The 13386-nt window shown below is 43.8% G+C and overlaps 1 protein-coding gene across 1 annotated transcript in view; it reads right to left on the reverse strand.

The window, feature by feature from the left end:
• Positions 1 to 1272: 1272 nt before the first annotated feature.
• MEGF9 (multiple EGF like domains 9) overlaps positions 1273 to 13386 on the reverse strand; it is a 35994-nt gene continuing 23880 nt past the window's right edge. The window contains exons 4-6 of the mRNA XM_034752063.1: positions 11645 to 11788; positions 9868 to 10140; positions 1273 to 2789 (exon numbers count right to left, since the gene is read on the reverse strand). Of these exons, the coding sequence (XP_034607954.1) occupies positions 2335 to 2789; positions 9868 to 10140; positions 11645 to 11788 (872 nt within the window). The 3' untranslated portion in view covers positions 1273 to 2334. The remainder of the gene's footprint in view (positions 2790 to 9867; positions 10141 to 11644; positions 11789 to 13386) is intronic.

Here is a 13386-nt window from a genome sequence, read left to right on the forward strand (position 1 = left end):
TATTGATTTTCATAGGACGGTAACAGTTTGCCAAGCTCAGAAAAAAAAAAAAAAATCAAACAAATGATCCCATTCAAACTCCATTAAAGTGAATGGGAGGCTTTCCATTGGCTTTAATGGGAGTTGGATTGGGCCCAAAGACAGCCTGTGAGTACAGTGAAAAGAATAAGGGAGAGAGATTGGATGTGGCTCTTGAAAAGGACCATGTGCCACGCTGGTGCTCGTGAGGCACACTGAAGAAAGGTAGGGTGGAGCCGAGATGCTCCATGGCATTATTTTTACACTGCACAGATGCAGACAGAATGCTTTGGGGTCACTGAAAGGAGCAAACTGTCCAGTGCTCCTTACACCTGCTGGCGAAAGGTTCAGCATGTGCTCCCCCATTGCCTGCTGCCAGCTGTTAACAGGACAGGAGAGAGGGTCTCTCAGGGGTCAGGTGTTCTAACCAGCTGCTCACAGGCCGTTATTATCAGCATTCTTCCTCGGTGGTGCACGGATGTACGTTCATCATCCACATTACACCTATGCATAGGAGCCTGTATTCAGGCCTACATCTTAGAGCCACCTGGGGGAACAAGGCGGCATCCTGCTTCCATGTGGCTATCTCCATTCTGCTGAGCCAGAAAAGGGCTGTCAGCTGTTAACTGTGCTCCCTCTGCTAACAGCTAGTGTGTCTCTGCACAAAAACAGTAGGACTTTGCATAACCAATGGACCTTCGTGTTTTTCTTGGCAACTGAGCCTCCCGACTCTCCCCAGCATACAACAGCTTAAAGCTACAAGAACTTCTAAGCATAAATTGCTTGACAGTGTCTATATAATTTTTTTTTAACTAGAATTTTGCAATGAAGAACCTGATCTGTAAACTCTTAGGTGACGTCCTGGTTCCATTGAAGTCAATGGGAGTGTTGCCATTCTCTTCAACCGGGGCAAGGCAAAGCTCGGCCCCTCTGACACTACTTGATCACACCAAGCAGTCTTTATTCACACGAGCAGTCTCGTGGACATCAAAGGAATTACGCTTGTGAATAACAACAGCGCACGTTCATCATGGTTTTCAGGATCAGGGCATAAATAATTATGTATTTGTAACAGCATGTTTGCTTTTTGTGCTGGCATTTCACAGCAAATTACCAAATGTTACACCTGATCTCTGGAAATTGACCAGGCTCTATTCATGATACTATGGGCCATACCTTTAAAGGAGCTGGGGAGTTTGAACTGTTACAGATAACGAGTAGGAAACAGACAACTTTAAAAAAAACTTTCAGTGATATCAGAAGAAGAACTTTAAATGATGGGTGTTTGCCAGAGGCCCAGCTCCAGCAATATTGCCATCTGATTTACACAATTTTAAACAATCCCCATATTTTTACAATGCCACTAACCGCTGTACAGATAAAATCTAGATGATAAAATATGACTCATGATTTTTTTTTTTTTTTTTTTTTTTTTACAAATAGTTATAAATACAATGGAGAGAAGGTATATTACATTCTATGTACAGAGCACACCATTTCTATCAGGGTAGGATATTAAGCCTAGCTTTCATTTGTACACGTGACCCTGAGATGTCTTGTCGTCTTCCCTTGTACAGTATGTATACAAGTTCATTAACTCCTTCTATTGAAAATGGATTTCTGTGTTTTAATAGTATCATCTCTTTGTATGAGAACTCAGAAAGGGAAAACAGTGATCTTTCTCCCCTCACCCCCAGACATTTTCATGATTGATTGTTTCTGCTCCCCAAATTGTTGGAGAACTGAACATGGTGACTTTCGTATTTGTGTAACATTTACTCATTTAGAAGTCTCTTAGCAGTACAGTGAAATGAACATGATTTCCCTTTTTATATATAAAAACACAAATTCGTACCAGGAAATAAAATGAAGTCTTTACAAAAGTCTATTTTCTGAAAGTCCGCTGTTAATTCAACAGGCTGCTTTTCAAAATATAGGCTACTGGTGTAGGCCTTCGCTTGGCTGGAAGTCAAAGTAGCTTTTGATTAATCAGGAGGCATTGGTTATAACCTCCCACCATCTTTTCATATAAAAATATACTTTAAGGTCAGCATAATTTTATGGAAAGTCCTTAGCAATGAATTCTATGGATCGTCATGGAAAACAATACACTGAATGCATTTCATAATTTTACCTGAAATTCATATGCACGACACTCCTTTCCTGCTCAACAGCAAGCTATGCCATGCCCGATGTAAAAGAGTGTGTGGGTAGCAAATTCCTTTGCTTGGTGCCTTGGTACAGATTTTGATACCCCTTCAACGAGGACTGTAATTTTTTAAAGCCGACTTTGGAATAGCTGGAGTGACTCTTGTTTTAAGCTTTATAGTTATGCATGGGAGTTGTCAGCGTCAGCTGTCCATTTGGTGCCACTTCATTTCCGTCTTCCTCCAGTAAGCCTGAAACATCAGCGTTGGGTATGCTGTCATGGTAGCTGCTAAAACTAATGTTGTCCTCCTTGAGCTCAATGGTCCAAAAAGGAGCATTAAGTTTTCTGTTTTGATATTCACGGTACATGTAAACAGCACCCACAAATCCCATCAATAGGACCACAACAATAATAATAACTGTCAAAATAATGATGTTAAATTGAGTCCAGGAGACGTCTGCCAATGCAGACGTACTATTGTCAGAGGAGTTGACAGGAAATATAGTCTGCACAGTTGTTGGCGCTAACGTACTGTTTATCACCGTAGTTGAAAATGATGTTGTCCTGCTGGTGTTGGGAGCAGCAGTTATAAACCCTCTAGGTTCAGGACCAGGAATGACTTCTACAAATAAAAAAGAGATACATAAATGAATACATACATGAACAATAAAATACATGGTGAGCCATGACTGGAGAACAGGAAATAAATGGCTCTGCCTATAGATCACTGTTAGTATGAGTGCAACAAACTAAAATTTTAAGGTCAGAATTGTTCAGGTCCCATTTACACATCAAAATATTCGGCCAGATGTTCAAGACAGCTCAGCGCATTGAGGGCTGAGTGCTTTTGAAAACCTGGCCATAAGCCTCACAATGGGAGCTGCTGGGGGCTGAGCACTTTTGAAACCCCCCTCCTTGTTTAGGTGCCCAAATAGGAGTTGAGCTTTTTGGAAAATCTGGCCCCGATTGTGGGTGCTCTGCTCTTGAAAATCTGGCCCACGCGACCTCGATTACTCATGATGAATTCAAGTCACTCCAAGTGCAACTCAATGGGTGAAATGTTGGCTCCACAAAGTCAAAGGGAGTTTTGCCATTCAGTGGAGCCAGGATTTCACCCATACAAAAGGTTTTCTGAAGAGACCTTTTACTAGTAGGGGCTGAGGAGACTCACCTCTGAAAGGCTAATTTGGTACAGGCAACAGGAGTTGGGGATGCTCAGCCCATCTCAGGATCAGCCCCTAAGTGCCAGCAGTAGGAGAGTGATTATACTTGAAAGCCCAGGGATGGATTTAGAAGTGGAAAGATCCCTAACCAGAACATGTGACAACTAGACAGAGGATTCAGAATGTTTCTGCTCCATGGACCTAGTGCTGCTCTCAGCTACATCCATCCCACTCCATCCATTTTAATGCGATTGCCTGTGCATAACTAAGAAGAGAATTTGGTCCTGTCTATCTTAGGTATTTTTATACCACCAATCACTGCAGTATCGAGCCACTGAATAAAGTCCTCAATAAAAAGCTATTACAAGTTACATAAGGTCAACTTCCAATCAGGTTCCCACACAAAACAGTCTAATTAGAAGACAGTTAAGGTTAAAACGTTGTTGACACAACCTAATTGACTAGCCTCCAGCTTCCTTATCATATACACATTAAAATATATGCTAGCCATTAGACACGCTAGCAATGCACAGTGAAGGTATCCACCCAGCTCCTCTCCATCATATAATAAATGACCATTGGCTCTCACCCAGACCAATTTCTACCACCACTCAACCTTAGCTTTGTCTCACTAGCGGTTTAATTAGGCTGTGGTGTTGATGGTGTTGTGTGAATGTGCACGCTGTTGGATTTATAAGTACAGTACAGACCCGTTTACGCGCAAATCCGCTTAACAAGCGGTAGCGCCATGCCTCCCAGTGCTACCTATTCAACACACGAGAATTGTTAATATGCAGTACAGGAACTTGGTATGTTGCGCTACAGATTTGCTCACTAACTCACTGACATAGAAATCAACAGGAAGTGCGGAGCGGAAACGTGTTGTATGTCTTTACCACTGACGGGGGTGAGGTGGGGGGAGGAGGGGCAGGAAGGATCCTCAAAGTGCTGTTGTGGCAGCGCTTTAACGTTGCTTTCCCCCGCCCCTCTCGTTGGCAGCCCTGCTGGTAGGGTCAAGGCTGCTGACGGGGGAGGCAAAGAGAGCAGCTGTCCCGGGGCTGGTGATTTAAAAGGGCCCAGGGCTCTGGATGCCACTACTGTAGCAGCGGCGTCCGAAGCCCCGGGCCCTTTAAATTGCCATGGGAACCCCAGGTGGTGCGGACCACGTGGCCTGGAAGGACTGGCTGGGGGATGCTGACCCCTAGCCCCGCCCCTTCCAGGGGCCAGAGCTGCCCCCGCCCTGTACCAGTAAGTTTCCTGAGTTACTTTCACCCCTGTGTAGTAGTAGTAGTAGTAGTAGTAATGTTATTAGATTACACATTTGAATTTATATTCTTGTAAAGCGCCGTTAACAGATAGGCCTGCAGTATTTGGGACACTGTGAATGTGTATGTAATCCTAGATAATTATGCGTGTGTGTGTGTGTGTGTGTGTGTGTGTGTGTGTAATATATATCTCGATATCTTAAGATATTTCAGCATGGCCCTCTTAACCCGCGGTCCATTAACATGCGGTTGTGACGGCCTGACTCCCGACATCCATGTGTAAACGGGTCTGTACTGTAATATCCTTCATGGCTGAGATGTTAGGCGGGCCAGGGCCTCCTATTTGGACAGGACTAAACCCTTTTGGGCTTCTCTTCAATTACTTGTTGCTGTTGCCAGAGGTATGGACAGAATTAAAGGTACACCTGTGTCCAAATGGGTTTCTGGTTGTATTCTCTCCTGCTGTGAACATTCTGTGCCCTCCTGAGGTTATTGCACTTTCTACTGGATTTCAGTTCACCTATTGACCTATTAAAGCACATTCTTACTGCAGAAATGTGCAAAGTTACCANCCCCCCCCCAAGATGTTGGAAACTGTTGCGCTCTAAGCCTACTGGCCCCTAACGGAAGCCTGCTACAACCCATGAATCATTTTCAGAGTCACTGCTTTCCAGGGAACAGTCCCCTATTCTGTAGGGAAAGCTTGTATTCCTTGTTCCTAGATGGATAACTTTGCATTTAGGTATATTAAAAAGCATTGTGTTTGAATGGGCCTAGCTTGCCAAGCTATCCAGATTGCTCTGCCCTGTCTTCAGCATTATTTACCATTCTGCAATCTTAGTGTCATTCACAGATTTTATCAGCAACAATTTGATATTTACTTCCAGATCATTGGTGATAGTGTTGAATAGTGTTGGGCCTAGTAGTGATTCCTGCGAAAACCCATTAGAACCATTGTCCCTTCCCCCACTGCATCCATTTAATAATGATTCCCCATTGAAAACTGTTTTTTGAGATCTTTCAATTAGTCAGTCAATTTAACATGTGCTTTATTGGTATTGTACAGTGCAGTTTTTATTATATATTTTATACATGCGCACACATATATCAGTATGTATATGTGTACTGTATTGTACCTGTACTTGAACTTTCAAAGAACAAGAAGGTTTTCTTTTTTATCACGGTTTAGGTATTTACTATCCATTTCCTACTTTGTTATGGATTTTTGATATATCCTTCTAGATAAAGAGCCAACCCTCCTTTGCCAAGGCTGTTTCTTCTGAGTGGATTGATGTTGTAACTAAACAAAATTTAACAAATGCATTCACCACCAAGAACTAGTATCATCATCTTACCCTAGCTCTGTGCTAGTGCTTAGAAGGTGTGAATCATTAAATAATTATGTAATCAGCTAAATGATTGATTGATTTATCTAGTTACCGCCAAATGAGATAATTATAGCATAGCAACAATCACCCAAAATAAAGTGATTGTTTTTCAGCCCATCCCTAACATTTATGTACCTATATTATTAGAAAATCCCTGTTAATTATATTCTGTAGCTAGGTAGTGTCTGCTCAGAACATTTTCTGAATAACCATGCTTATCTGAACATTTTATAATGCATACTACAATGTCTACAGTGTTCCAAAGGGTATACTTGGCATTCCTTCTCTCTTAATACTTTAGTTACTTTCCTATTTAGGTATTCCACACAAAGCTCCATGAGTGAATTGAAATTCTGGCTCTTCAGCCAGCCTGATTTTGCATTCTGCAAGAGCAAGGACCTTCACTCCACTTCATGAACGGCAATATTTTTCATTATGCCCTAACACTGCACGCAGCCAAAAAGAGAGAACCACCCTGTAAAATAGCGGACAGCAATTATGCCTGTGAAGCAACCATCAAAGACTATGAGATATCAAAAATCCATTTCAAAGTCTAAAATTAAATCTCAAGCAAATAATGTGTATTGTTAGCAGTGGCAATGTTATGGTTTTGTTGATTACCACCAGCCATGGATACATTTTGTGTTTTGTGATATAGTTTTGTAATGGAGTACATATAGTAAAGGATAACTTAACTGTTCTAGAATATTTATTCTTTGTCTCATAGACAGGAGTGAAAGTGAGCCGGTACGGCCAGGTACTCCATACCGGTAAGAACCCACACCGGCCCACACCCAGCCCACATTAAAGCGCTTTAAAGTCCGTGCCCCTTTTGCCTCCCCTGTCGGCGGCCCTGCTGGTAGGGTCCGTAATGGCAGGGCCACCGACGGGTGGGGGGAGAGGAAGGGGCAGCAACGTTAAAGCGCTGCCACAGCAAAGGACCCTGCAGCACTTTAAAGTTCCTGTCCCTTTTGCCCCCCCCCTTGGCCCCCGATTGGGGGGGGGGGCGCGGCACAAAGGGAGCAGCTGCCCCGGGGCCGGCGATTTAAAAGGATTCCGCAGCAGCAGCATCCGGAACCCCGGGCCCTTTAAATTGCCACGGGAATCCTGAAGGGCTGACTAGGGGATGCTGACCCCTAGCCCCACCCCTTCTGCCCAAGCCCCGCCCCTTCCAGGGGCCAGAGCCTTCCCCGCCCTGTACAGTAAGTGTCCTGAGTTACTTTCACCCCTGTGTAGTAGTAGTAGTAATGTTTTTATTAGATTACACATTTGAATTTATATTCTTGCAAAGCGCCATTAAGACAGGCCTGCAGTATTTGGGATGTTGTGAATACGTATGTAATCCTAGATAATTATACATGTATATATAGATATCTTAAGATATTTCAGCATGGCCCTCTTAATCCGCAGTCCGTTAACATGCGGTCACGATGGCTTGACTCCCGACATCTGCACGTGAACGGGTCTGTACTGTAGTTAAGTTCTCAGGGCCCGATCCTGCTCCCATTGAAGCGAGTGGTAAAATTCCCAGTGAATTTAGCTATGCAGGATTGGAGCCTACGACCCCAAGAAACTGAAAACAGGGAGGGTCAGAATTTAAACACTTTTTCAGCCTTCCCTATAGCAGTCAGTCAGTGCCTTTTCCACTAGAATATTCCAACAACATTTAACCATAATCAAGAGAAGGAGGAAGCTAGTATATCTCTGTGAGATGAATTATTATGGCGCAATGGAGCCTGCATCCACAAAAGTTTGCTGCAGTACTTGAGCAGACAGATCTGTGATGTCAGCTGCTGCGTTCACACCACTGATCCCTGAGCCCAGCACTTCATGGATCCAAATTAAAGGCACTCAAAAGATCATGGCCCAAATCCCGAGTGCTTCAAGGATCCTGCTTTAGTCTGCTCTTGTGACTAAGCAAACATAAAGGATCAGTTTTCGTGAGTGGCTAGTTATTTTCGGTGCTCCAGTTTTCTCAGTATCCAACCCGAGACTCCTTAAAAGGGCCTGCTGAGCATCCACCCCATGAAATTAGACCCCTTTTAGTTGCCTCAAGTTGGGCTGCCCAAAATTGAGGCCTCCAAATTCACTAGTCACTTCTGAAAATCTTGGCCCTAAAATCTGCTTGCACGCAGTGCCTCCACCATCTCCGCTCATGGCCGAGCAACATTCAGCAAACAGGGAACAAAAATGCAGATCTTTTAAATATTAACATGGAAAGGAAAACAGGTGTCAAGGAAACATGATAGCTGCCTCAGCTGCCAGTGAGACGGGAGGGCAGTATTTTCCCAAGTCAGTAATCAGCTATCTCACATGTCATTAAAGTGGCAGGAGAGGTGCAGGCTGGAAAGGGTCATTCAAAAGCAAAGGCATGTATGTTACTATGGGACAAGGTCAGTCAGTCCCTTACACACAAAACCAATGCATTACAACGGATGGACCAGTGTGAAATTGCTATCTGCAACCCTGCAGAGACAGCCATACATAAAGTTACAGCAGATGAATATTAATCTTTTTTACTAATCATCTCTCTTCCCTGCACAGAAAACAATCTTGCAGTCTGTCCGTTCAGGGATCAGTAAGAGAATGAAGGTCACATCAGCTCCCTACTGTAATGCCTTTGAATTAAATCTCTTGGAACAGCAGGGATGAATTTGGTCCTGATACATTTTGGAATTCTGCGCTCTCCTTCCTATGTACAACCACACATGCATGGAGCCTGCAGTCTATCTAGTGGAGTAACTTACTGACAACCACTGGAGAAGAACTACGGGAGAAGAACTTTCTACCATTTTATTCAGGGCTATACTGTTATAAGGTAGCCTCTTCATTACCACCGTGCACCTGAGAGTATTAGATGCAATGAGGATGAGGAATAAGAGGCCTCAAAATCAGGCAACAGGGAGTTCACATCCCTGCTCTGCCACTGGATTTGTTGTGTGGCTTTGGTCAAGTTGCTAACCGCTCGGTGCCTTAGTTTCCAGCTACAAAGCGGAGGTGATAGTTCTTCACAGAGTTGTTCTAAGCAGTTGGTTAAGGCCTGCACAGCACTTTGAAGCACTACGTGTTATGATAAAAAGCCTTTATAAAGGTGCCAATCCTGTAAATCCTTACTGACATGAGACGTGCTACTGAATGTAGTCAAATAAAGCAACTCACCGGGGGGTTAAGAGTTTGCATCCAGCTCTAGAAATCAGGATACAAACCAAATTATACATAATCTTTTGTTTCAGTTTATTTCATGATATTGCCTACCACAGTTTTGGGGAACAGATGAATTAACGAAAACCTAGATGAATCTCCAATTCACGGATTTTAGAGCCAGAACGGATCATTAGATTATCTAGTCTGACCTTCTGTATAATACTAGCAAGATGAATATATTAGTGTCTCTTTTTATACAGACAAGTGCACAAACACGCATGAAAACACACACAAAAGTTCACTGCAGGAAAGGAACTTTCTTAAATACTTTTCTGTGCCAAAACCTAGAAGATTCTGCCCTCCCCCAGCCTGCTGTCTCCAGCTGTAGAGAGAACTGTCTGTCAAGAGCCACTTCCAGAATGCCAAAGATTAGCCGTGCGTCAGAAACATCATGCTGCTCCTTTCAACATAGGCAATGTTCAGACAGGCTCTCGGTAACTGAAAACAAAGCTTGAGAAAACATTGTAATGGCTACAGGGGGAACTTTCTTTCAGCTTCCCACTTGGATTGACCCTTTTAAAGGAATGAGTTTCCACCTTGGAAGATGCTAAAGCTGTTTCATCTTCAACAGCAAATCCCTCCAGGAATAAATATACCCAATATTCCTTCCCCACCCCCAGGCAGCTTGCGTGCGGCTGATCTGTTTAGGAAACACGGACACTGATTCGAGAAGGGTTTACCTTTCTTGGTGCAGTTGGCTCCCTCCGGGTCTCTAACATAACCTTCCTGACACTCCTCGCAATGGAACCCGGCCGTGTTGTGGAGGCAGCCAATGCATTCCCCTGTGTCTGGCTTGCACACCTTGGGTGACTGCTCTGGGTCTACATTCCCGTTACATTTACATCTAATGCAAATGCTGTCGGAATTGTAATAGCCATTGTCGCACTGGTCGCAGTTTGGGCCTGTGTATCCGGCTTTGCAACTGTCACACGTTGGAGCGTGTTGACCAGGTTCTGAAAAAAAAAAAGAGCCCATGCAAATATCACTGAACGAGCTCTGTGAAAGAATGTTCCTTGTACCACTTGCATGTTTGCTCTGCATCACACTAATTTGCAGTCAGGTTCTAAAGTCAATGGGAGATTGCCCGTGTAAAAGCTGAACACACACATCTTTAAAATGCAAGCGCTTTGCAGCAGGGACGTCTTTCTGTTCAGCCCTGTAGATCTATGCTGCTCCATAAAAATAAAAAAAAACATTTTTAGGTTTCTAAATCTTGGTGCCCAGTCGGAGTATAGTTAGCATATTTCCAGTCAATCTACTTCAGGACACATCTGTCTGGAGTGATGGATTGCACGGAGCATCTGGCCCATTGGGACTACACCATGGAAGTTATGGATGGACAAGAACTTTTTAGATCATCTCGACCTGGGGAAGTGGGGCGGGAGAAATCACAAGGCGTTGAAAATGTTATTACAACCTAAAGCTAAGGTGACTCCCACTCACACCATTTGCCTTAGAACTCAAGTATTCACCACCAACCTCTTGAAAACACACACAAATTACATAGGCCTAGCCTTGTTATCATTAATACTGTTCCTTATTCTTGCTTTTATAGTAAATGTACGGGCATCACAAAAATTCAGTCTTCAAATAAGGGACCAACCACCTACTAAGTTAGGGAAAAACTACTCTAGGCCATCTCCCCACTAGTGCAGGACTGATCCCAATAGTTTGTTTTCTAGCATTTTGTCCAAAATTAATTTGAAAATCCCAAGCAACAGGGCCTTCCGTCTCTCTTCTCTTGGGAGTCTCTTACATGGCTAGGGATGGCAGCTTAAATTTCCTCCCGATTAATTTCATCCCATCCCCCTTTGCTATCTCTCTAGTAATGAGGTGACAAGAGCTCAAAGCAACATTGCAAAACCTGTAAGGCACAGACATCTTCACAAGCCCTGCAGCCAAGCAAAGAGCACAGATTATTTGTGGCAGGTCTATTTTCTGTGTACACTGGGTGAAATTCACCCCTGGGCAAAGGGCCAGCATGTTGCCTATGCACTGCTGCAGTTCCACTTAAGCAGGAATTAAGGGTTGCATAGGCCTGTTGCTAACTTTCTGCAGAAGGATGAATTTCACCCACTGCTGATAACACAGACTAGCTCTCCACTGTATCTATGTCTTTTTGTCTGCAAAACAATAAAGACACTTAAAACGAGCAGTGGAAACCACCAGGATAACCACAGTAACACGCAACAGTTAGCGCCTGCAGCAAGGGAGATTTTTTCAATGGTTTCTTGCTCTCACAAGAAGCATCAAAAATACTCCAAGAATACTGTCAATAAATCCTGCACTCCTAAATGTCACGTGTCACTTCCGATAACACACCCCAGTTCCCATGAAAGAGGGATTCAAAGGCAAAGCTTACAAACTGGCGCACTAGGATAATCTGCCCGGAGTACAATTTAGCTGTGAAATATATTGAAAGAAGTTGCTTTCACTAGCATACAAAAAGAGCCTTACTTATTTGGCAACTGCCAGTAGATGCCACTGTTGAACATGGGCAGCGGTTACAATCGTGGCTTGGGAGGATGCTTCTAAAGAAGCCCACCTTACATTTTTCACAGTGGCTTCCTTCTGTATTTCCTTGGCAGTTCCAACAGGCGCCTAAGAGAAATCAATAAAAACAGACGATTCATTTAGCAACAGCTGCAGCAGAACATTTTAATCAAGGATATTTTTATCTCTCTCTCTCTATATATATATATAGATATAGATATAGATATATTTTAGACACACACACACACACCCCTACATTGCACAGCCTAAATGTTCACAAGTAACTAGTGATTTTGGATGCCCCTTTTGTTTGGGCTAAACCTAAGACTCATTCAAAGGATCTGATTTGGGGCATCTCAATGCTTTCTAACCACCAGCCAGCCCCCGCCCCCAGTTAGGCAGTCAAAAACATAATCACCCCAAATCACTCGGAACTTTTGAAAATGTAGGCCTACGTATACTAATAAATTCATGCAATTAAAATCCTCCAGGAGAAAAATCCTAGCCTGCATCAGTCCTGGTGAGTAAGGGTGTCACCCTGCCAACCCTCATTCACACAAGTAGCCCCACTGATTTTTGGTGCCTTGGGAATACCTATAATGGTCAGAATGATGGGTTAAGGTCCTGTAAGGATCACCCTGGGGATGTCGAGGACAGCTCTCTTGATTTCTGCTGTACACTTGTTCTACCACTGCAGTGTCACTGTTTAAGTTAACCAAATAATTCAGTTAAAAGTCTATGTTGCATCTCTCTTTGGCCTCTCTGCCAATCAAAATTCACTGACACCAGGCTCACTCCTAATGCCAGTAGCACTGCTCTCAAGTTTTGGAGATTGGGCATGCGATGCAGGCTGCAATGATATGAGGACATGAGGAGGAGTAAGAACTCCCTTGTGCAGGTTACCCGGACCTTGGGTCTGAGTGTGTGGGGTGTGGCTCCACTCCCAAATGCACTGACCAGCAGAGCTGAGCCAGGAGCGTGTGGGAGGATTTGTTGCTGGTCTAGGCCAGCAACAAATTACTAATCCCCTGGAGAACGCTGGGGGAGCAGAGAAGGAATTGGGGATCCTGAGCCAAAATTACTTCTCTGGGGTGCTCCTGGAACAGCAAAGCAACACATTGCCTCTTACTAGAGGCTGTGCCCTTGTGGCATGATCTAGTCCTTTGTCAAATTCAATTTGATATTACTGCAAACAAAGGAAGCAAATCCTGCTAGCAATATAAATGCAGCCCCTATCGAAAGCTCATCCATCAACAGGAACATCATCTGCTTCAACAAGCGTCTTACTGAGGGGTGGAGGTGACCCAGGGGAAGCTTATTTGATTAAATCCCAAGTACAAGCCTCTGAAAGGTAAAAGCAGCCTCTCCGCAAACCAGGATGGCGCAGAGCAGCGTAGTTACTGAGTGCACACTGGCTGAGCTATGCTGTCAGGGTTCTGGGGGGACAAAATGCTAGTATCAGCGGCAACCAGGCATATAAAATCCCCATCAGGTTCGTGTTCAGACTATATTTAAACACAATATAGTTCCTTAACATCAATCAAGGCTGGGTATTGAATAACTGGCTGGGTATTGCTTTTTGGAACCAGCTGACCATATGGCGAAGGCTGGCGGTGACTAAGGATGCTTGCAGCGTTCCATAACTCAGTCTTCTAGTCATTGCTTCTTGTACAGTGGCCTGTATTACATGAGCTGGTGGTCTCGGT

Source organism: Trachemys scripta, chromosome 17 (assembly GCF_013100865.1).
Source record: "Trachemys scripta elegans isolate TJP31775 chromosome 17, CAS_Tse_1.0, whole genome shotgun sequence".
In the NCBI taxonomy this organism is placed as follows: Eukaryota; Metazoa; Chordata; order Testudines; family Emydidae; genus Trachemys; species Trachemys scripta.